At 45.9% G+C, this 20,871-nt stretch overlaps 2 protein-coding genes across 2 annotated transcripts in view; both read left to right on the top strand.

Annotated features, from left to right (window-relative positions):
- LOC138663356 (gastrula zinc finger protein XlCGF7.1-like) overlaps positions 1 to 20,871 on the top strand; it is a 100,357-nt gene that overhangs the window by 5,302 nt on the left and 74,184 nt on the right. The window lies entirely within an intron of this gene.
- The window catches only part of LOC138663357 (zinc finger protein 777-like), a 49,172-nt gene continuing 30,728 nt past the window's right edge, over positions 2,428 to 20,871 (top strand). The window contains exons 1-4 of the mRNA XM_069749536.1: positions 2,428 to 2,606; positions 2,695 to 2,792; positions 2,992 to 3,082; positions 7,893 to 7,987. Of these exons, the coding sequence (XP_069605637.1) occupies positions 2,474 to 2,606; positions 2,695 to 2,792; positions 2,992 to 3,082; positions 7,893 to 7,987 (417 nt within the window). The 5' untranslated portion in view covers positions 2,428 to 2,473. The remainder of the gene's footprint in view (positions 2,607 to 2,694; positions 2,793 to 2,991; positions 3,083 to 7,892; positions 7,988 to 20,871) is intronic.

Here is a 20,871-nt window from a genome sequence, read left to right as displayed (position 1 = left end):
AATTTTTGCGTTTTTTCACTATTAAAAACGCGATAAAGCCGCGAAAAACGCATACATTAAGCATCCTATTATTAGAATGCATTCCGCATTCCGCAGCGGAATCACATTCCGGAAAAAAACGCAGCATGTTCATTCCTTGTGCGGAATCGTAGGGATTCCGCACGTACATAGGAATGCATTGATCAGCTTAATTTCCGCATGTGGCTATGCACACCATGTGGGAAGTAAGCGGATCATGTGCGGTTGGTAACCAGGGTGGAGGACAGGAGACTCTCCTCCAGGCCCTAGGTACCATATAATTGTTAAAAAAAATAATTGAAATAAAAAATAATGATATTCTCACCTTCCAGCATCCCCCCGGCAGGCTTCCTGCTCCTCGCGATGCTCCGGTCCCTGTAATGCATTGCAAAAATGACCTGTGATGACGTACGGGCTCGCGAGACCGCTACGTCATCTGGGGTCATGCCGGGGATGCTGGAAGGTGAGAATATCATTATTTTTTAGTTTAAAAAAGAGAGAGGGAACAGCTGTCGGGGACGCCAGAAGGTGAGAATATCACGATTTATTATTTTTTTTATTATTTTTAACATTAGATCTTTTTACTATTGATGCTGCATAGGCAGCATCAATAGTAAAAAGTTGGTCACACTTGTCAAACACTATGTTTGACAAGTGTGACCAACCTGTCAGTCACTTTTTCAAGCGATGCTACAGATCGCTTGGAAAACGCTAGCATTCTGCAAGCTAACTACGCTTGCAAAACGCTAGTGTTTATCGGGAAAGCGCATGCCAATTCTGCATGCGATATACCCGCGGCAGGAGTTGCGGAAATGCCGCGGAAATTTCCACAGCAATACTGCAACGTGTGCGGTTAGCCTTAAAGTCACAGAGCATATTTTTACTGGTGCATCAGGCAGCATTAATCTTCCTAAAGGGCCATTATTAAACAGTGGGTCTCCTAAGCTGTTGTAGCCTATGCTGTGAGTGGATGGGCTGCCAAGAATTACAACGCTCCACAATACCCCTGTCATAAGATGTCCAGGAGGGCCTCCTGAAAAAATGTTGCATTGACTGCAAGGCCAGCCCTGCTATCAATTCATATGCACCCCAATATGACTTTGAACCCACACACTGGATGGGCCCATGAAAATTCACTTCACAATATTCATTTTGTTCTCCCGTACTCCTTTTTTTTTACACATTGGCAGCAAAGCCAGCCCTGCTGCAAAGTCAGTCATATGCACTCCATTACGCCTTGGAACCCACATACTGGATGGGCCCATGAAAATCCACTTCACAATAGTCATTTTGTACGTCCGTACTCCTTTGTTTTTCACATTGTCAGGAAGGCCAGCCCTGCTGCATAGTCATATGCACCCCATTACGCCTTGGAACCCATATACTGGATGGGCCCATGAAAACCACTTCGCAATATGCATTTTGTACTCCATACTTCTTTGTTTTACACATTGGCAGGAAGGCCAGCCCTGCTGCATAGTCATCTGCACCCAATTACGCCTTGGAACCCACATACTGGATGGGCCCATGAAAATCCACTTCACAATATTCATTGTGTACTCCCGTACTCCTTTGTTTTACACATTGGCAGGAAGGCCAGCCCTGCTGCATAGTCATATGCACCCCATTATGCCTTGGAACCCACATACTGGATGGGCCCATGAAAGTCCACTTCACAATATTCATTTTGTACATCCATACTCCTTTGTTTTACACATTGGCAGGAAGGCCAGCCCTTCTATATAGTCAGTCATATGCACCCCATTACGCCTTGGAACCCACATACTGGATGGGCCCATGAAAGTCCACTTCACAATATTCATTTTGTACATCCATACTCCTTTGTTTTACACATTGGCAGGAAGGCCAGCCCTTCTATATAGTCAGTCATATGCATCCCATTACGCCTTGGAACCCACATACTTGATGGGCCCATGAAAATCCACTTCACAATATTCATTTTGTACATCCGTACTCCTTTGCTTTACACATTGGCAGGAAGGCCAGCCCTACTGCATAGTCATATGCACCCCATTACGCCTTGTAACCCACATACTGGATGGGCCCATTAAAATCCACTTGTATTTTTAATGGTATGATGGTTTACAGGAGAATTTGGCAATTTTATTTGCCACGTTTTTGACACTAAGGTTCAGATACGGCTTTAAAGAAGGCTAATACTTGCAATACAACGCAATTTTATTGCAAAAATTACAAAATTCAAGGAATAGTATAATTGAATAGTATGAATGCGTACACTTTCATTTATGTACTTAACATACAAAGCTTAATAAGTACATATAAGGATTAAATACATATAATGATTATGAATATATAAAGATTAACTACATATAGTATATTTACATCATCAAGAGAATTTTAAACATCATCCATTTGGAATATCAGAGAAGCAACACCAAGACAGAGAACCCCTGGGGGATTACGGTATCATTGTATGTGTCAGGTTCCTATAAGGTGTCAGGATGTCGCCGTCTATTTCTCCATGGAGGAGTGGGAGTATTTAGAAGGACACAAAGATGTGTACAAGAACGTCATGATGGACATTCCCCAACCATTCACATCACCAGGTAATAGGATTAAATACACACGGCCTATAATTATCTGTATTATCTGTATGTAAGGAATGAATTCAGTCCCTGTGTGTGTTTCCTCCAGATTTATCCAGTAAGAGGACAACACCCGAGAGATGTCCACGTCCTCTTCTTCCACAGGACTGTAAACAAGAAGATCCCAATGTTCCTGAGGATCATCAGGTAGATGGAGAGAAGGTGTCATGAGATCTCCCCCATGATGTGTAGACAGCTGTGAAGATCTTGTGCTCAGTCTTGTGTTATCCACCAGTATTATATGTTTCATACTGGTGTCATGAGAACGGTGGAGATGGCAGGATTAGAGCTGATTATTGATGTGACTTTCTCCATCTGTCTGTGACTTTTACAATATTTGTTTCAGGGTGAAGATCTGCCCTATATTAATATTACAGAGACATATGTGAGGGGTGATGAGCGGTGTAAAGAGGAGATTCCTATATATGACTACCCAGGTGAGTAGTGACCACTAACTACAAAGAAGTCACAGATTCTTCTCAGTCACTGGCTGTGGCTGCTTTATCAATGGTGTAGTTCGGATGTGGCACAATCATGTGATCCCCATTTTGCCGATAGGGCATAACATTCTCCTCCATCCGAAAATATTTAAATGGCTTTGTGAAATTGTGAAAACCCTTTTGTATAGCTCTTACAACCTGCAGGTGTAAGGCGGCCAGGGTGATAGTCGTGGCAATGAGCTGTAGTGTTTCCACACCCTGGCGCCCCGCAGATGAAATACAGAGTCCTTTCTGTTTGTGTGTGTGATGTGTGCAGCAGAGTACTCATTTCATTTGCTGGAGTTCCCTCGGTCTCTTTCACTCCAGCTCCAGGATTCCAGGTTCCATAAAACACTGCAGCGTCACAGTCCTTTTCAAACAGTTCAACTTTACTGACAACATGGGCACCCATCACTTTTGCAGCACATTTCACACAAAGCATCATCTCTTGCACTTTCCCTGCCTTCTGGGCAGACTCCATTTCCTCTATAACCTCTCCTTCTCTCCTGGTAATCCATGCCATCTCTGTGGACAATCCGTGTCCTTCCGTACTTCCTGCATCACCAGCTCCCTGTCAGCCCCTTGTCTGATTCCATCTTGCAAAGGTGCCTGGGAGTTCCATCTTACTGACTCCAGCCCCAGTCGTAGATCCCAGAACCGCCCTGAGGATGATCCTATTGAGCTGATGCCCGACTGTACTATTCTCCAGCCTGGGGCGTCTTATTTCCATCCGCAGCTTTATCCCCCACCCCACCCCCTCGGCCTATAGCTGTCTCATACATGGTATGCACCCTGCCCTGGGCAAGGCTGCCCGGGTGTCTGTCTCCAATCAGGGAGTATCCTAATTATACTTCCCTGCTCCTTGCTGTACCTCCCCATTAGTTAATCCCTGTGCTGCCTACCTCCTGCTCTATTCTATGTTATCTATCACTACTGTGCCCCCCTCTATTCTAGCCCCACTACAGTTCTAGCCTATCCTATATCCTATTCTAGCCCCAATACTATAAACAGTACCCATTAAGTACATTCACATTATGGTATATAAACATTACATCACATTACAATATATGAACAGTAATACACAGTGAGGTGCCACATGTGAACGTGCGAACAGAGTCCAAGAGAGAGAAGGCACACGAGGGCCCCCGCCACCTTCTTACACGGGATCCACCTACCCCTAGGGATTAGAACACGCTGACCGTTACCTGCCCAGGTCTGTAGACTTCAAAGCCAAATAACAACGTACGTAGAATGTGCTGACAAGATATTACGATGGGCCTGTAAGAGAAAGCGGAGGGTAATGATGCTGTTGGCTTCCTAGAACCCTGATATCTTATTGGATGAATCTACCTTCTCCCCCTCCTGTGCTGCTGAATGTAATCATATGGTCCCTACAAGACCAGGTCCAGTCTTTCTGGCCAAACTTCACTTTTATGATCAACAACATTAAATGTGCAGTGAGGCCGAGTGTGAATTTCTGTACAAATACAGCAGAGTTTCCCTTTCTCCTGACTTTTCAATTTGTATTAAAAACTAGCTGATTTCAAGGAGGATTGTGATAAACTACATAAAAAGCATTACACCTGTGCCATGATGTATCTCTAAGCTGTGCGTGGTTCATGTCTGTAATATACGGTATACAGGGTCGGACTGGGGCTCCGGGACACCGGAGAATCCTCCGGTGGGCCCCGCCCCCAGCTCCTGCCTCCTTCATGTGTGCCTGCCCTGCATGCTCGTAGGGTGCACCATCAGTGCGCACTTTATTATATAGCCGGCATCGGCTGGCAGACTGCACAGGTGATGGGAAGTGCAGGAGCAGCTCCTTCACATCACCTGCTGCCGCTGCCATTCCTCTGCCAGGAGAGCTGTGTATGCAGAGTGCTGACGCTCACTTCAGCCACCACAGTCAGAGGAACAGCTGACTGTGAGGCTGAGAGGAGACCCGCACACAGCAGCTGACCCCGCTGTCACCTGTCTCCTGTGCTGGGTATGATCTCTGCTCCTCTTTTACAAAGCCCTGCGCAGCAGTGTAAACGCTGATTGGTTGCAATTCAGCCAATCAGCGTTAGTTTTCTTTGTGTGAGCTCACAGCACAGCTCAGGCAAGGAGCTGTGCTGTGATTGGTCAGCAGTCCTACCCAAGCAGGCAGCATACAGCATGGCAGTGGAGCAGAGAGAGTCTGATGGCTGCAGTCAGTGTGACTGTAAGTACATACGGTAACTCTATGATGCCGGCACCCTGAGTAGATCTCCGGCCACAGAGGCAGTTAGGGGAGGGGGCCCCATGCATCCTATAGGTGACACAGGGGAGGGGGCCCACAGTGATATTCTAATTTTCTTGTGGGCCCCCTCCCCTACCTCTATTTTAGGGTATGTGCACACGTATTCTGGGTCCACAGCGGATTTTTCTGCAGCGGATTTGATAAATCCGCAGTGGAAAACCGCTGCGGATTTATTGTGGATTTACTGCGTTTTTTCTGCGTTTTCCACTGCGGTTTTCCATAAGGGCAGTTGTAAAACCACTGCAGAAAACGCAGAAAGAAGTGACATGCTGCGGAATGTAAACCGCTGCGTTTCTGCACGTTTTTTTCCGCAGCATGGGCACAGCGTTTTTGGTTTCCCATAGGTTTACATGGTACTGTAAACTCATGGGAAACTCCTGCTGACCTGCAGCTGCGGAAACGCTGCGGATCTGCAGCGGAAACGCTGCGGATCTGCAGCAAAATCTGCATCGTGCGCACGTAGCCTTACTGTGGCTCCCCTTTCACTCTCTGAGCAGGCCCATAGGAAATTAGAGGGGAAATAGTGGGGGAGGGGGCCACAGGAAAATAGAGGTGAAACAGTGGGGAAGGGGGCCCATAGGATATTGGGTGACACAGTGGGGGAGGGGGCCCATAGGAAATTAGAGGGAAAATAGTGGGGGAGGGGGCCACAGGAAAATAGAGGTGAAACAGTGGGGAAGGGGGCCCATAGGATATTGGGTGACACAGTGGGGAAGGGGGTCCTCAGGTGATTAACCTTTACGACATCTGCCTTACATGTATGGCGCGTGTTAAATGCCAGTGTCAATCTCTGACTGCAGCATATAACACATGCCAGCATGCGTGCGTATCATTCTCTCACCCATTGGTGCCCATGAGGTGATCGTGGGTCGCCGATGGGTTTTAATGACAGCCAGGGGTCTTCTTCCTGTAGCCGAGCTTTAAAGGGAACCTGTCACCCCATTTTTCAGTATGAGATAAAAATACTGTTAAATAGGGCCTGAGCTGTGCGTTACAATAGTGTATTTTGTGTACCCTGATTCCCCACCTATGGTGCCGAAATACCTTACCAAAGTCGCCGTTTTCGCCTGTCAATCAGGCTGGTCAGGTCATATGGGCATGGTGACATTGCTGTTTCTTCCCCCAGATCTTGCATATCTTTCCATTGGTGGCGTAGTGGTTTGCGCTTGCCCAACTGCTGAATCCACTGCGCAGGTGAAGAAAAAATGCGCGATCGGCGCTACTTCCCTGGTGATTGGTGGGGGCAGACATCTTAATGAGGCCGCGCGGCCATTTTCCTGAAGCCCCGGGCAGCAGAGGACTCCATCTGCGCACGCGCGGCCTCATGAAGATGGCTGCCCCCACCGATCACCAGGGAAATAGCGCCGATCGCGCATTTTTTCTTCACCTGCGCAGTGGATTTGCCTGTTGGGCATGCGCAAACCACTACGCCACCAACGGAAAGATATGCAAGGTCTGGGGGAAGAAACAGCGATGTCACCATGCCCATCTGACCAGACCAGCCTGATTGACAGGCGAAAACGGCGACTTTGGTAAGGTATTTCGGCACCATAGGTGGGGAATCAGGGTACACAAAATACACTATTGTAACGCACAGCTCAGGCCCTATTTAACAGTATTTTTATCTCATACTGAAAAATGGGGTGACAGGTTCCCTTTAAAAGAGACCATAATTTCTTCTATATGCAGGGATGCTGTGGCATCACTATATATAATAGCACATGCGATCGCAAGATTGCATCTTCATGTCCTCTAAGGCTATGTGCACATGTTACGGATTAGGCTTAGGAATTTCTGGTACGGATTCTGCCTCTCCTGGCAGAAAACACACCTGCGGATTTGTCGCATTTTTTTGTGCGGTTCCGCAGCGTTTTTTGTGCGTTTTTGCTGTAGTTTTCTTGCGGATTTGCTTCGGTTTTTACCCCTGCGGTTTTCTATAATGGAATGGGTACAAAAACGCTGAAGTTTCACAAAAAAGAAGTGACATGCTACTTCTTTTAAACCGCAGCGTTTCTGCAGCGGATTTTCCGCAAAGTGTGCACAGCCTTTTTTTTTTCTCATTGATTTACATTGTACTATAAATCAATTGCGGATCTGCAGCGTTTCTGCACTGCATAAAATGCTGCGGATCCGCAAAGAATCCGCAACGTGTGCACATAGCCTAAGGGGGCTAACTGTACCAGTGAAAGGTAAAAAGAAAATAAAAAAATTCCTAAAAGTTCAAATCAACCTTTTTATCCCATTGAAAATAAATATATTTTAAAAATAAAAAACAACAAATATTTGGTATTGCTAGGTTCAGAAAAGTCCGATCGATCAAACTATAAAAACAATTAACTTGATCAGAAAACACCGTAAAAAGAAACAAATGCCAAATGTCCTTTTTTCTGTTCGCCACAATTCCACAAAAAAAGCTATAACAAATGATGAAAACATTACCTCTATCCCAAAATCGTACTAATAAAAACAATGTGTCGCCCCCAACAGAAAGCTTCCCTGTGTGCAATAAAATACGCAGCAGTCACCGTCTTCTGCCGCTGTGTCGTTGCTTCTGTCTTCATTGCAGTGGAATATGGCCACCGGTAAGTATTTTACTACACACACTGGACTTACATTACTGCTCTCCTGTGTGGTGTAGTATATAGAGGATCTGTCAGCTCTCCTGTGTGGTGCAGTATATAGAGGATCTGTCAGCTCTCCCGTGTGGTGTAGTATATAGAGGATCTGTCAGCTCTCCTGTGTGGTGCAGTATATAGAGGATCTGTCAGCTCTCCCGTGTGGTGTAGTATATAGAGGATCTGTCAGCTCTCCCGTGTGGTGTAGTATATAGAGGATCTGTCAGCTCTCCTGTGTGGTGTAGTATATAGAGGATCTGTCAGCTCTCCTGTGTGGTGTAGTATATAGAGGATCTATCCTGTGTGGTGTAGTATATAGAGGATCTGTCGGCTCTCCCGTGTGGTATATTATATAGAGGATCTGTCAGCTCTCCCATGTGGTGTAGTATATAGAGGATCTGTCAGCTCTCCTGTGTGGTGTAGTATATAGAGGATCTGTCTGCTCTCCTGTGTGGTGTAGTATATAGAGGATCTGTCAGCTCTCCTGTGTGGTGTAGTATATAGAGGATCTGTCAGTTCTCCTGTGTGGTGTAGTATATAGAGGATCTGTTAGCTCTCCTGTGTGGTGTAGTATATAGAGGATCTGTCAGCTCTCCTGTGTGGTGTAGTATATAGAGGATCTGTCAGCTCTCCTGTGTGGTGTAGTATATAGAGGATCTGTCAGCTCTCCTGTGTGGTGCAGTATATAGAGGATCTGTCAGCTCTCCCGTGTGGTGTAGTATATAGAGGATCTGTCAGCTCTCCTGTGTGGTGCAGTATATAGAGGATCTGTCAGCTCTCCCGTGTGGTGTAGTATATAGAGGATCTGTCAGCTCTCCCGTGTGGTGTAGTATATAGAGGATCTGTCAGCTCTCCTGTGTGGTGTAGTATATAGAGGATCTGTCAGCTCTCCTGTGTGGTGTAGTATATAGAGGATCTATCCTGTGTGGTGTAGTATATAGAGGATCTTTCAGCTCTCCTGTGTGGTGTAGTATATAGAGGATCTGTCGGCTCTCCCGTGTGGTATATTATATAGAGGATCTGTCAGCTCTCCCGTGTGGTGTAGTATATAGAGGATCTGTCAGCTCTCCTGTGTGGTGTAGTATATAGAGGATCTGTCAGCTCTCCTGTGTGGTGTAGTATACAGAGGATCTGTCAGTTCTCCTGTGTGGTGTAGTATATAAAGGATCTGTCAGCTCTCCTGTGTGGTGTAGTATATACAGGATCTGTCAGCTCTCCAGTTTGGTGCAGTATATAGAGGATCTGTCAGCTCTCCCGTGTGGTGTAGTATATAGAGGATCTCTCAGCTCTCCTGTGTGGTGTAGTATATAGAGGATCTGTCAGCTCTCCCGTGTGGTGTAGTATATAGAGGATCTTTCAGCTCTCCTGTGTGGTGTAGTATATAGAGGATCTGTCGGCTCTCCCGTGTGGTATATTATATAGAGGATCTGTCAGCTCTCCCGTGTGGTGTAGTATATAGAGGATCTGTCAGCTCTCCTGTGTGGTGTAGTATATAGAGGATCTGTCAGCTCTCCTGTGTGGTGTAGTATACAGAGGATCTGTCAGTTCTCCCGTGTGGTGTAGTATATAGAGGATCTGTCAGCTCTCCTGTGTGGTGTAGTATATAGAGGATCTGTCAGCTCTCCTGTGTGGTGTAGTATATAGAGGATCTGTCAGCTCTCCTGTGTGGTGTAGTATATAGAGGATCTGTCAGCTCTCCTGTGTGGTGTAGTATATAGAGGATCTGTCAGCTCTCCTGTGTGGTGTAGTATATAGAGGATCTGTCAGCTCTCCTGTGTGGTGTAGTATATAGATGATCTATCCTGTGCGGTGTAGTATATAGAGGATCTGTCAGCTCTCCTGTGTGGTGTAGTATATAGAGGATCTGTCAGCTCTCCTGTGTGGTATATTATATAGAGGATCTATCAGCTCTCCTGTGTGGTGTAGTATATAGAGGATCTGTCAGCTCTCCTGTGTGGTGTAGTATATAGATGATCTGTCAGCTCTCCTGTGTGGTGTAGTATATAGAGGATCTATCAGCTCTCCTGTGTGGTGTAGTATATAGAGGATCTATCCTGTGTGGTGTAGTATATAGAGGATCTTTCAGCTCTCCTGTGTTGTGTAGTATATAGAGGATCTGTCAGCTCTCCTGTGTGGTGTAGTATACAGAGGATCTGTCAGTTCTCCTGTGTGGTGTAGTATATAGAGGATCTGTCAGCTCTCCTGTGTGGTGTAGTATATAGAGGATCTGTCGACTCTCCTGTGTGGTGCAGTATATAGAGGATCTGTCAGCTCTCCTGTGTGGTGTAGTATATAGAGGATCTTTCAGCTCTCCTGTGTGGTGTAGTATATAGAGGATCTGTCGACTCTCCTGTGTGGTGCAGTATATAGAGGATCTGTCAGCTCTCCCGTGTGGTGTAGTATATAGAGGATCTTTCAGCTCTCCTGTGTGGTGTAGTATATAGAGGATCTGTTAGCTCTCCCGTTTGGTGTAGTATATAGAGGATCTGTCGGCTCTCCCGTGTGGTGTAGTATATGGAGGATCTGTCAGCTCTCCTGTGTGGTGTAGTATATAGAGGATCTGTCGGCTCTCCCGTGTGGTGTAGTATATAGAGGATCTGTCAGCTCTCCCGTGTGGTGTGGTGTGGTGTAGTATATAAAGGATCTGTCAGCTCTCCTGTGTGGTGTAGTATATAGAGGATCTGTCAGCTCTCCTGTGTGGTGTAGTATATAGAGGATCTGTCGACTCTCCTGTGTGGTGCAATATATAGAGGATCTGTCAGCTCTCCCGTGTGGTGTAGTATATAGAGGATCTTTCAGCTCTCCTGTGTGGTGTAGTATATAGAGGATCTGTTAGCTCTCCCGTTTGGTGTAGTATATAGAGGATCTGTCGGCTCTCCCGTGTGGTATATTATATAGAGGATCTGTCAGCTCTCCCGTGTGGTGTAGTATATAGAGGATCTGTCAGCTCTCCTGTGTGGTGTAGTATATAGAGGATCTGTCAGCTCTCCTGTGTGGTGTAGTATACAGAGGATCTGTCAGTTCTCCTGTGTGGTGTAGTATATAAAGGATCTGTCAGCTCTCCTGTGTGGTGTAGTATATAGAGGATCTGTCAGCTCTCCTGTTTGGTGCAGTATATAGAGGATCTGTCAGCTCTCCCGTGTGGTGTAGTATATAGAGGATCTCTCAGCTCTCCTGTGTGGTGTAGTATATAGAGGATCTGTCAGCTCTCCCGTGTGGTGTAGTATATAGAGGATCTTTCAGCTCTCCTGTGTGGTGTAGTATATAGAGGATCTGTCGGCTCTCCCGTGTGGTGTAGTATATAGAGGATCTGTCAGCTCTCCTGTGTGGTGTAGTATATAGAGGATCTGTCAGCTCTCCTGTGTGGTGTAGTATACAGAGGATCTGTCAGTTCTCCTGTGTGGTGTAGTATATAGAGGATCTGTCAGCTCTCCTGTGTGGTGTAGTATATAGAGGATCTGTCAGCTCTCCTGTGTGGTGTAGTATATAGAGGATCTGTCAGCTCTCCTGTGTGGTGTAGTATATAGAGGATCTGTCAGCTCTCCTGTGTGGTGTAGTATATAGAGGATCTGTCAGCTCTCCTGTGTGGTGTAGTATATAGAGGATCTGTCAGCTCTCCTGTGTGGTGTAGTATATAGATGATCTATCCTGTGCGGTGTAGTATATAGAGGATCTGTCAGCTCTCCTGTGTGGTGTAGTATATAGAGGATCTGTCAGCTCTCCTGTGTGGTATATTATATAGAGGATCTATCAGCTCTCCTGTGTGGTGTAGTATATAGAGGATCTGTCAGCTCTCCTGTGTGGTGTAGTATATAGATGATCTGTCAGCTCTCCTGTGTGGTGTAGTATATAGAGGATCTATCAGCTCTCCTGTGTGGTGTAGTATATAGAGGATCTATCCTGTGTGGTGTAGTATATAGAGGATCTTTCAGCTCTCCTGTGTTGTGTAGTATATAGAGGATCTGTCAGCTCTCCTGTGTGGTGTAGTATACAGAGGATCTGTCAGTTCTCCTGTGTGGTGTAGTATATAGAGGATCTGTCAGCTCTCCTGTGTGGTGTAGTATATAGAGGATCTGTCGACTCTCCTGTGTGGTGCAGTATATAGAGGATCTGTCAGCTCTCCCGTGTGGTGTAGTATATAGAGGATCTTTCAGCTCTCCTGTGTGGTGTAGTATATAGAGGATCTGTTAGCTCTCCCGTTTGGTGTAGTATATAGAGGATCTGTCGGCTCTCCCGTGTGGTGTAGTATATGGAGGATCTGTCAGCTCTCCTGTGTGGTGTAGTATATAGAGGATCTGTCGGCTCTCCCGTGTGGTGTAGTATATAGAGGATCTGTCAGCTCTCCCGTGTGGTGTGGTGTAGTATATAAAGGATCTGTCAGCTCTCCTGTGTGGTGTAGTATATAGAGGATCTGTCAGCTCTCCCGTGTGGTGTAGTATATAGAGGATCTGTCAGCTCTCCCGTGTGGTGTAGTATATAGAGGATCTGTCAGCTCTCCTGTGTGGTGTAGTATATAGAGGATCTGTCAGCTCTCCTGTGTGGTGTCGTATATAGAGGATCTGTCAGCTCTCCTGTGAGGTGTAGTATATAGAGGATCTGTCAGCTCTCCTGTGTGGTGTAGTATATAGAGGATCTGTCAGCTCTCCTGTGTGGTGTAGTATATACAGGATCTGTCAGATCTATTATGTGGTGTAGTATATAGGGGATCTGTCAGCTCTCCTGTGTGGTGTAGTATATAGAGGATCTGTCAGCTCTCCTGTGTGGTGTAGTATATAGAGGATCTGTCAGCTCTCCTGTGTCGTGTAGTGTATACAGGATCTGTCAGCTCTATTATGTGGTGTAGTATATAGAGGATCTGTCAGCTCTCCTGTGAGGTGTAGTATATAGAGGATCTGTCGGCTCTCCTGTGTGGTATAGTATATAGAGGATCTGTCAGCTCTCCTGTGTGGTGTAGTATATAGAGGATCTCTCTGCTCTCCTGTGTGGTGTAGTATATAGAGGATCTGTCAGCTCTCCCGTGTGGTGTAGTATATAGAGGATCTGTCAGCTCTCCTGTGTGGTGTAGTATATAGAGGATCTGTCTGCTCTCCTGTGTGATGTAGTATATAGAGGATCTGTCAGCTGTCTTGTGTGGTATATATAGAGGATCTGACAGCTCTCCTGTGTGGTATAGTACATAGAGGATCTGTCAGCTCTCCTGTGAGGTGTAGTATATAGAGGATCTGTCAGCTCTCCTGTGTGGTGTAGTATATAGAGGATCTGTCTGCTCTCCCGTGTTGTGTAGTGTATAGAGGATCTGTCAGCTCTCCTGTGTGGTGTAGTATATAGAGGATCTGTCTGCTCTCCCGTGTTGTGTAGTGTATAGAGGATCTGTCAGCTCTCTTGTGTGGTGTATATAGAGGATCTGTCGGCTCTCCCGTGTGGTGTAGTATATAGAGGATCTGTCAGCTCTCCTGTGTGGTGTAGTATATAGAGGATCTGTCAGTTCTCCTGTGTGGTGTAGTATATAGAGGATCTGTCAGCTCTCCTGTGTGGTGTAGTATACAGAGGATCTGTCAGTTCTCCTGTGTGGTGTACTATATAGAGGATGTCAGCTCTCCTGTGTGGTCTAGTATATAGAGGATCTGTCAGCTCTCCTGTGTGGTGTAGTATATAGAGGATCTGTCAGCTCTCCCGTGTGGTGTAGAATATAGAGGATCTGTCAGCTCTCCTGTGTGGTGTAGTATATAGAGGATCTGTCAGCTCTCCTGTGTGGTGTAGTATATAGAGGATCTGTCAGCTCTCCTGTGTGGTGTAGTATATAGAGGATCTGTCAGCTCTCCAGTGTGGTGTAGTATATGGAGGATCTGTCAGCTCTCCTGTGTGGTGTAGTATATAGAGGATCTGTCAGCTCTCCAGTGTGGTGTAGTATATGGAGGATCTGTCGGCTCTCCCGTGTGGTGTAGTATATAGAGGATGTCAGCTCTCCTGTGTGGTGTAGTATATAGAGGATCTGTCAGCTCTCCTGTGTGGTGTAGTATATAGAGGATCTGTCAGCTCTCCTGTGTGGTGTAGTATATAGAGGATCTGTCAGCTCTCCTGTGTGGTGTAGTATATAGAGGATCTGTCAGCTCTCCTGTGTGGTGTAGTATATAGAAGATCTGTCAGCTCTCTCGTGTGGTGTAGTATATAGAGGATCTGTCAGCTCTCCTGTGTGGTGTAGTATATAGAGGATCTGTCTGCTCTCCCGTGTGGTGTAGTATATAGAGGATCTGTCGGCTCTCCCGTGTGGTATAGTATATAGAGGATCTGTCGGCTCTCCCGTGTGGTGTAGTATATAGAGGATCTGTCAGCTCTCCTATGTGGTGTAGTATATAGAGGATCTGTAGGCTCTCCTGTGTGGTGTAGTATATAGAGGATCTGTCAGCTCTCCTGTGTGGTGTAGTATATAGAGGATCTGTCAGCTCTCCTGTGTGGTGTAGCATATAGAGGATCTGTCGGCTCTCCCGTGTGGTGTAGTATGTAGAGGATCTGTCAGCTCTCCCGTGTGGTGTAGTATATAGAGGATCTGTCAGCTCTCTTGTGTGGTGTAGTATATAGAGGATCTGTCAGCTCTCCTGTGTGGTGTAGTATATAGAGGATCTGTCAGCTCTCCTGTGTGGTGTAGTATATAGAGGATCTGTCAGCTCTCGTGTGTGGTGTAGTATATAGAGGATCTGTCAGCTCTCTTGTGAGGTGTAGTATATAGAGGATCTGTCAGCTCTCCTGTGTGGTGTAGTATGTAGAGGATCTGTCAGCTCTCCTGTGTGGTGTAGTATATAGAGGATCTGTCAGCTCTCCTGTGAGGTGTAGTATATAGAGGATCTGTCAGCTCTCCTGTGTGGTGTAGTATATAGAGGATCTGTCAGCTCTCCTGTGTGGTGTAGTATATACAGGATCTGTCAGCTCTCCCGTGTGGTGTAGTATATAGAGGATCTGTCAGCTCTCCCGTGTGGTGTAGTATATAGAGGATCTGTCAGCTCTCCTGTGTGGTGTAATATATAGAGGATCTGTCTGCTCTCCTGTGTGGTGTAGTATATAGAGGATCTGTCAGCTCTCTTGTGTGGTATATATAGAGGATCTGACAGCTCTCCTGTGTGGTGTAGTACATAGAGGATCTGTCAGCTCTCCTGTGAGGTGTAGTATATAGAGGATCTGTCAGCTCTCCTGTGTAGTATAGTATATAGAGGATCTGTCAGCTCTCCCGTGTGGTGTAGTATATAGAGGATCTGTCAGCTCTCTCGTGTGGTGTAGTATATAGAGGATCTGTCAGCTCTCCCGTGTGGTGTAGTATATAGAGGATCTGTCAGCTCTCCTGTGAGGTGTAGTATATAGAGGATCTGTCAGCTCTCCTGTGTGGTGTAGTATATAGAGGAACTGTCAGCTCTCCTGTGTGGTGTAGTATATACAGGATCTGTCAGCTCTCCCGTGTGGTGTAGTATATAGAGGATCTGTCAGCTCTCCCGTGTGGTGTAGTATATATAGAATCTGTCAGCTCTCCTGTGTGGTGTAGTATATAGAGGATCTGTCTGCTCTCCTGTGAGGTGTAGTATATAGAGGATCTGTCACCTCTCTTGTGTGGTATATATAGAGGATCTGACAGCTCTCCTGTGTGGTGTAGTATATAGAGGATCTGTTAGCTCTCCTGTGTGGTGTAGTATATAGAGGATCTGTCAGCTCTCCTGTGTGGTGTAGTATATAGAGGATCTGTCAGCTCTCCTGTGTGGTGTAGTATATTGAGGATCTGTCAGCTCTCTTGTGTGGTGTATATAGAGGATCTGTCAGCTCTCCTGTGTGGTGTAGTATATAGAGGATCTGTCAGCTCTCCTGTGTGGTGTAGTATATAGAGGATCTGTCAGCTCTCCCGTGTGGTGTAGTATATAGAGGATCTGTCAGCTCTCCTGTGAGGTGTAGTATATAGAGGATCTGTCAGCTCTCATGTGTGGTGTAGTATATAGAGGATCTGTCAGCTCTCCTGTGAGGTGTAGTATATAGAGGATATGTCAGCTCTCCTGTGTAGTGTAGTATATAGAGGATCTGTCAGCTCTCCCGTGTGGTGTAGTATATAGAGGATCTGTCTCCTCTCCTGTGTGGTGTAGTATATAGAGGATCTCTCAGCTCTCCTGTGTGGTGTAGTACATAGAGGATCTGTCAGCTCTCCTGTGTGGTGTAGTATATAGAGGATCTGTCTGCTCTCTTGTGTGGTGTAGTTTATAGAGGATCTGTCAGCTCTCTTGTGTGGTGTATATAGAGGATCTGTCAGCTCTCCTGTGTGGTGTAGTATATAGAGGATCTATCCTGTGTGGTGTAGTATATAGAGGATCTTTCAGCTCTCCTGTGTGGTGTAGTATATAGAGGATCTGTCAGCTCTCCTGTGTGGTGTAGTATACAGAGGATCTGTCAGTTCTCCTGTGTGGTGTAGTATATAGAGGATCTGTCAGCTCTCCTGTGTGGTGTAGTATATAGAGGATCTGTCGACTCTCCTGTGTGGTGCAGTATATAGAGGATCTGTCAGCTCTCCCGTGTGGTGTAGTATATAGAGGATCTTTCAGCTCTCCTGTGTAGTGTAGTATATAGAGGATCTGTTAGCTCTCCCGTGTGGTGTAGTATATAGAGGATCTGTCGGCTCTCATGTATGGTGTAGTATATAGAGGATCTGTCAGCTCTCCTGTGAGGTGTAGTATATAGAGGATATGTCAGCTCTCCTGTGTAGTGTAGTGTATAGAGGATCTGTCAGCTCTCCTGTGTGGTGTAGTATATAGAGGATCTGTCTGCTCTCTTGTGTGGTGTAGTTTATAGAGGATCTGTCAGCTCTCCCGTGTGGTGTAGTATATAGGGGATCTCTCAGCTCTCCTGTGTGGTGTAGTATATAGAGGATCTGTCAGCTCTCCTGTGTAGTGTAGTATATAGAGGATCTGTCAGCTCTCCTGTGTGGTGTAGTATATAGAGGATCTGTCAGCTCTCCTGTGTAGTGTAGTATATAGAGGATCTGTCAGCTCTCCTGTGTGGTGTAGTATATAGAGGATCTGTCAGCTCTCCTGTGTGGTGTAGTATATTGAGGATCTGTCAGCTCTCCTGTGTGGTGTAGTATATATATATAGAGGATCTGTCAGCTCTCCTGTGTGGTGTAGTATATAGAGGATCTGTCAGCTCTCCTGTGTGGTGTAGTATATTGAGGATCTGTCAGCTCTCCTGTGTAGTGTAGTATATAGAGGATCTGTCAGCTCTCCTGTGTGGTGTAGAATATAGAGGATCTGTCAGCTCTCCTGTGTGATGTAGTATATAGAGGATCTGTCATCTCTCCTGTGTGGTGTAGTATATAGAGGATCTGTCAGCTCTCCTGTGTGGTGTAGTATATAGAGGATCTGTCAGCTCTCCTGTGTGGTGTAGTATATAGAGGATCTCTCTGCTCTCCTGTGTGGTGTAGTATATAGAGGATCTGTCAGCTCTCCCGTGTGGTGTAGTATATAGAGGATCTGTCAGCTCTCCTGTGTGGTGTAGTATATAGAGGATCTGTCTGCTCTCCTGTGTGATGTAGTATATAGAGGATCTGTCAGCTGTCTTGTGTGGTATATATAGAGGATCTGACAGCTCTCCTGTGTGGTATAGTACATAGAGGATCTGTCAGCTCTCCTGTGAGGTGTAGTATATAGAGGATCTGTCAGCTCTCCTGTGTGGTGTAGTATATAGAGGATCTGTCTGCTCTCCCGTGTTGTGTAGTGTATAGAGGATCTGTCAGCTCTCCTGTGTGGTGTAGTATATAGAGGATCTGTCTGCTCTCCCGTGTTGTGTAGTGTATAGAGGATCTGTCAGCTCTCTTGTGTGGTGTATATAGAGGATCTGTCGGCTCTCCCGTGTGGTGTAGTATATAGAGGATCTGTCAGCTCTCCTGTGTGGTGTAGTATATAGAGGATCTGTCAGTTCTCCTGTGTAGTGTAGTATATAGAGGATCTGTCAGCTCTCCTGTGTGGTGTAGTATACAGAGGATCTGTCAGTTCTCCTGTGTGGTGTACTATATAGAGGATGTCAGCTCTCCTGTGTGGTCTAGTATATAGAGGATCTGTCAGCTCTCCTGTGTAGTGTAGTATATAGAGGATCTGTCAGCTCTCCCGTGTGGTGTAGAATATAGAGGATCTGTCAGCTCTCCTGTGTGGTGTAGTATATAGAGGATCTGTCAGCTCTCCTGTGTGGTGTAGTATATAGAGGATCTGTCAGCTCTCCTGTGTGGTGTAGTATATAGAGGATCTGTCAGCTCTCCTGTGTGGTGTAGTATATAGAGGATCTGTCAGCTCTCCTGTGTGGTGTAGTATATAGAGGATCTGTCAGCTCTCGTGTGTGGTGTAGTATATAGAGGATCTGTCAGCTCTCGTGCGTGGTGTAGTATATAGAGGATCTGTCAGCTCTCTTGTGAGGTGTAGTATATAGAGGATCTGTCAGCTCTCCTGTGTGGTGTAGTATGTAGAGGATCTGTCAGCTCTCCTGTGTGGTGTAATATATAGAGGATCTGTCAGCTCTCCTATGAGGTGTAGTATATAGAGGATCTGTCAGCTCTCCTGTGTGGTGTAGTATATAGAGGATCTGTCAGCTCTCCTGTGTGGTGTAGTATATACAGGATCTGTCAGCTCTCCCGTGTGGTGTAGTATATAGAGGATCTGTCAGCTCTCCCGTGTGGTGTAGTATATAGAGGATCTGTCAGCTCTCCTGTGTGGTGTAATATATAGAGGATCTGTCTGCTCTCCTGTGTGGTGTAGTATATAGAGGATCTGTCAGCTCTCTTCTGTGGTATATATAGAGGATCTGACAGCTCTCCTGTGTGGTGTAGTACATAGAGGATCTGTCAGCTCTCCTGTGAGGTGTAGTATATAGAGGATCTGTCAGCTCTCCTGTGTAGTATAGTATATAGAGGATCTGTCAGCTCTCCCGTGTGGTGTAGTATATAGAGGATCTGTCAGCTCTCTCGTGTGGTGTAGTATATAGAGGATCTGTCAGCTCTCCCGTGTGGTGTAGTATATAGAGGATCTGTCAGCTCTCCTGTGAGGTGTAGTATATAGAGGATCTGTCAGCTCTCCTGTGTGGTGTAGTATATAGAGGATCTGTCAGCTCTCCTGTGTGGTGTAGTATATAGAGGATCTGTCTGCTCTCTTGTGTGGTGTAGTTTATAGAGGATCTGTCAGCTCTCCCGTGTGGTGTAGTATATAGGGGATCTCTCAGCTCTCCTGTGTGGTGTAGTTTATAGAGGATCTGTCAGCTCTCCTGTGTAGTGTAGTATATAGAGGATCTGTCAGCTCTCCTGTGTGGTGTAGTATATAGAGGATCTGTCAGCTCTCCTGTGTAGTGTAGTATATAGAGGATCTGTCAGCTCTCCTGTGTGGTGTAGTATATAGAGGATCTGTCAGCTCTCCTGTGTGGTGTAGTATATTGAGGATCTGTCAGCTCTCCTGTGTGGTGTAGTATATATATATAGAGGATCTGTCAGCTCTCCTGTGTGGTGTAGTATATAGAGGATCTGTCAGCTCTCCTGTGTGGTGTAGTATATAGAGGATCTGTCAGCTCTCCTGTGTGGTGTAGTATATTGAGGATCTGTCAGCTCTCCTGTGTAGTGTAGTATATAGAGGATCTGTCAGCTCTCCTGTGTGGTGTAGAATATAGAGGATCTGTCAGCTCTCCTGTGTGATGTAGTATATAGAGGATCTGTCATCTCTCCTGTGTGGTGTAGTATATAGAGGATCTGTCAGCTCTCCTGTGTGGTGTAGTATATAGAGGATCTGTCAGCTCTCGTGTGTGGTGTAGTATATTGAGGATCTGTCAGCTCTCCTGTGTAGTGTAGTATATAGAGGATCTGTCAGCTTTCCTGTGTGGTGTAGTATATAGAGGATCTGTCAGCTCTCCTGTGTGGTGTAGTATATAGAGGATCTCTCTGCTCTCCTGTGTGGTGTAGTATATAGAGGATCTGTCAGCTCTCGTGTGTGGTGTAGCATATTGAGGATCTGTCAGCTCTCCTGTGTAGTGTAGTATATAGAGGATCTGTCAGCTTTCCTGTGTGGTGTAGTATATAGAGGATCTGTCAGCTCTCCTGTGTGGTGTAGTATATAGAGGATCTCTCTGCTCTCCTGTGTGGTGTAGTATATAGAGGATCTGTCAGCTCTCCTGTGTAGTGTAGTATATAGAGGATCTGTCAGCTCTCCCGTGTGGTGTAGTATATAGAGGATCTGTCAGCTCTCCTGTGTGGTGTAGTATATAGAGGATCTGTCAGCTCTCCTGTGTGGTGTAGTATATAGAGGATGTCAGCTCTCCCGTGTGGTGTAGTATATAGGGGATCTGTCAGCTCTCCTGTGTAGTGTAGTATATAGAGGATCTGTCAGCTCTCCCGTGTGGTGTAGTATATAGAGGATCTGTCAGCTCTCCTGTGTGGTGTAGTATATAGAGGATCTGTCAGCTCTCCTGTGTGGTGTAGTATATAGAGGATGTCAGCTCTCCCGTGTGGTGTAGTATATAGGGGATCTGTCAGCTCTCCTGTGTGGTGTAGTATATAGGGGATCTGTCTGCTCTCCTGTGTGGTGTAGTTTATAGAGGATCTGACAGCTCTCCTGTGAGATGTAGTATATAGAGGATCTGTCATCTCTACTGTGTAGTGTAGTATATAAAGGATCTGTCAGCTCTCCTGTGTGGTGTAGTATATAGAGGATCTGTCAGCTCTCCTGTGTGGTGTAGTATATAGAGGATCTGTCAGCTCTCCTGTGTGGTGTAGTATATAGAGGATCTGTCAGTTCTCCTGTGTGGTGTAGTTTATAGAGTATCTGTCAGCTCTCCTGTGTGGTGTAGTATATAGAGGA

The sequence above is a fragment of the Ranitomeya imitator genome, chromosome 2, assembly GCF_032444005.1.
Source record: "Ranitomeya imitator isolate aRanImi1 chromosome 2, aRanImi1.pri, whole genome shotgun sequence".
In the NCBI taxonomy this organism is placed as follows: Eukaryota; Metazoa; Chordata; class Amphibia; order Anura; family Dendrobatidae; genus Ranitomeya; species Ranitomeya imitator.
Note: the sequence above shows the minus strand (reverse complement) of the source record. Positions and strands in the feature narration are given on the sequence as shown.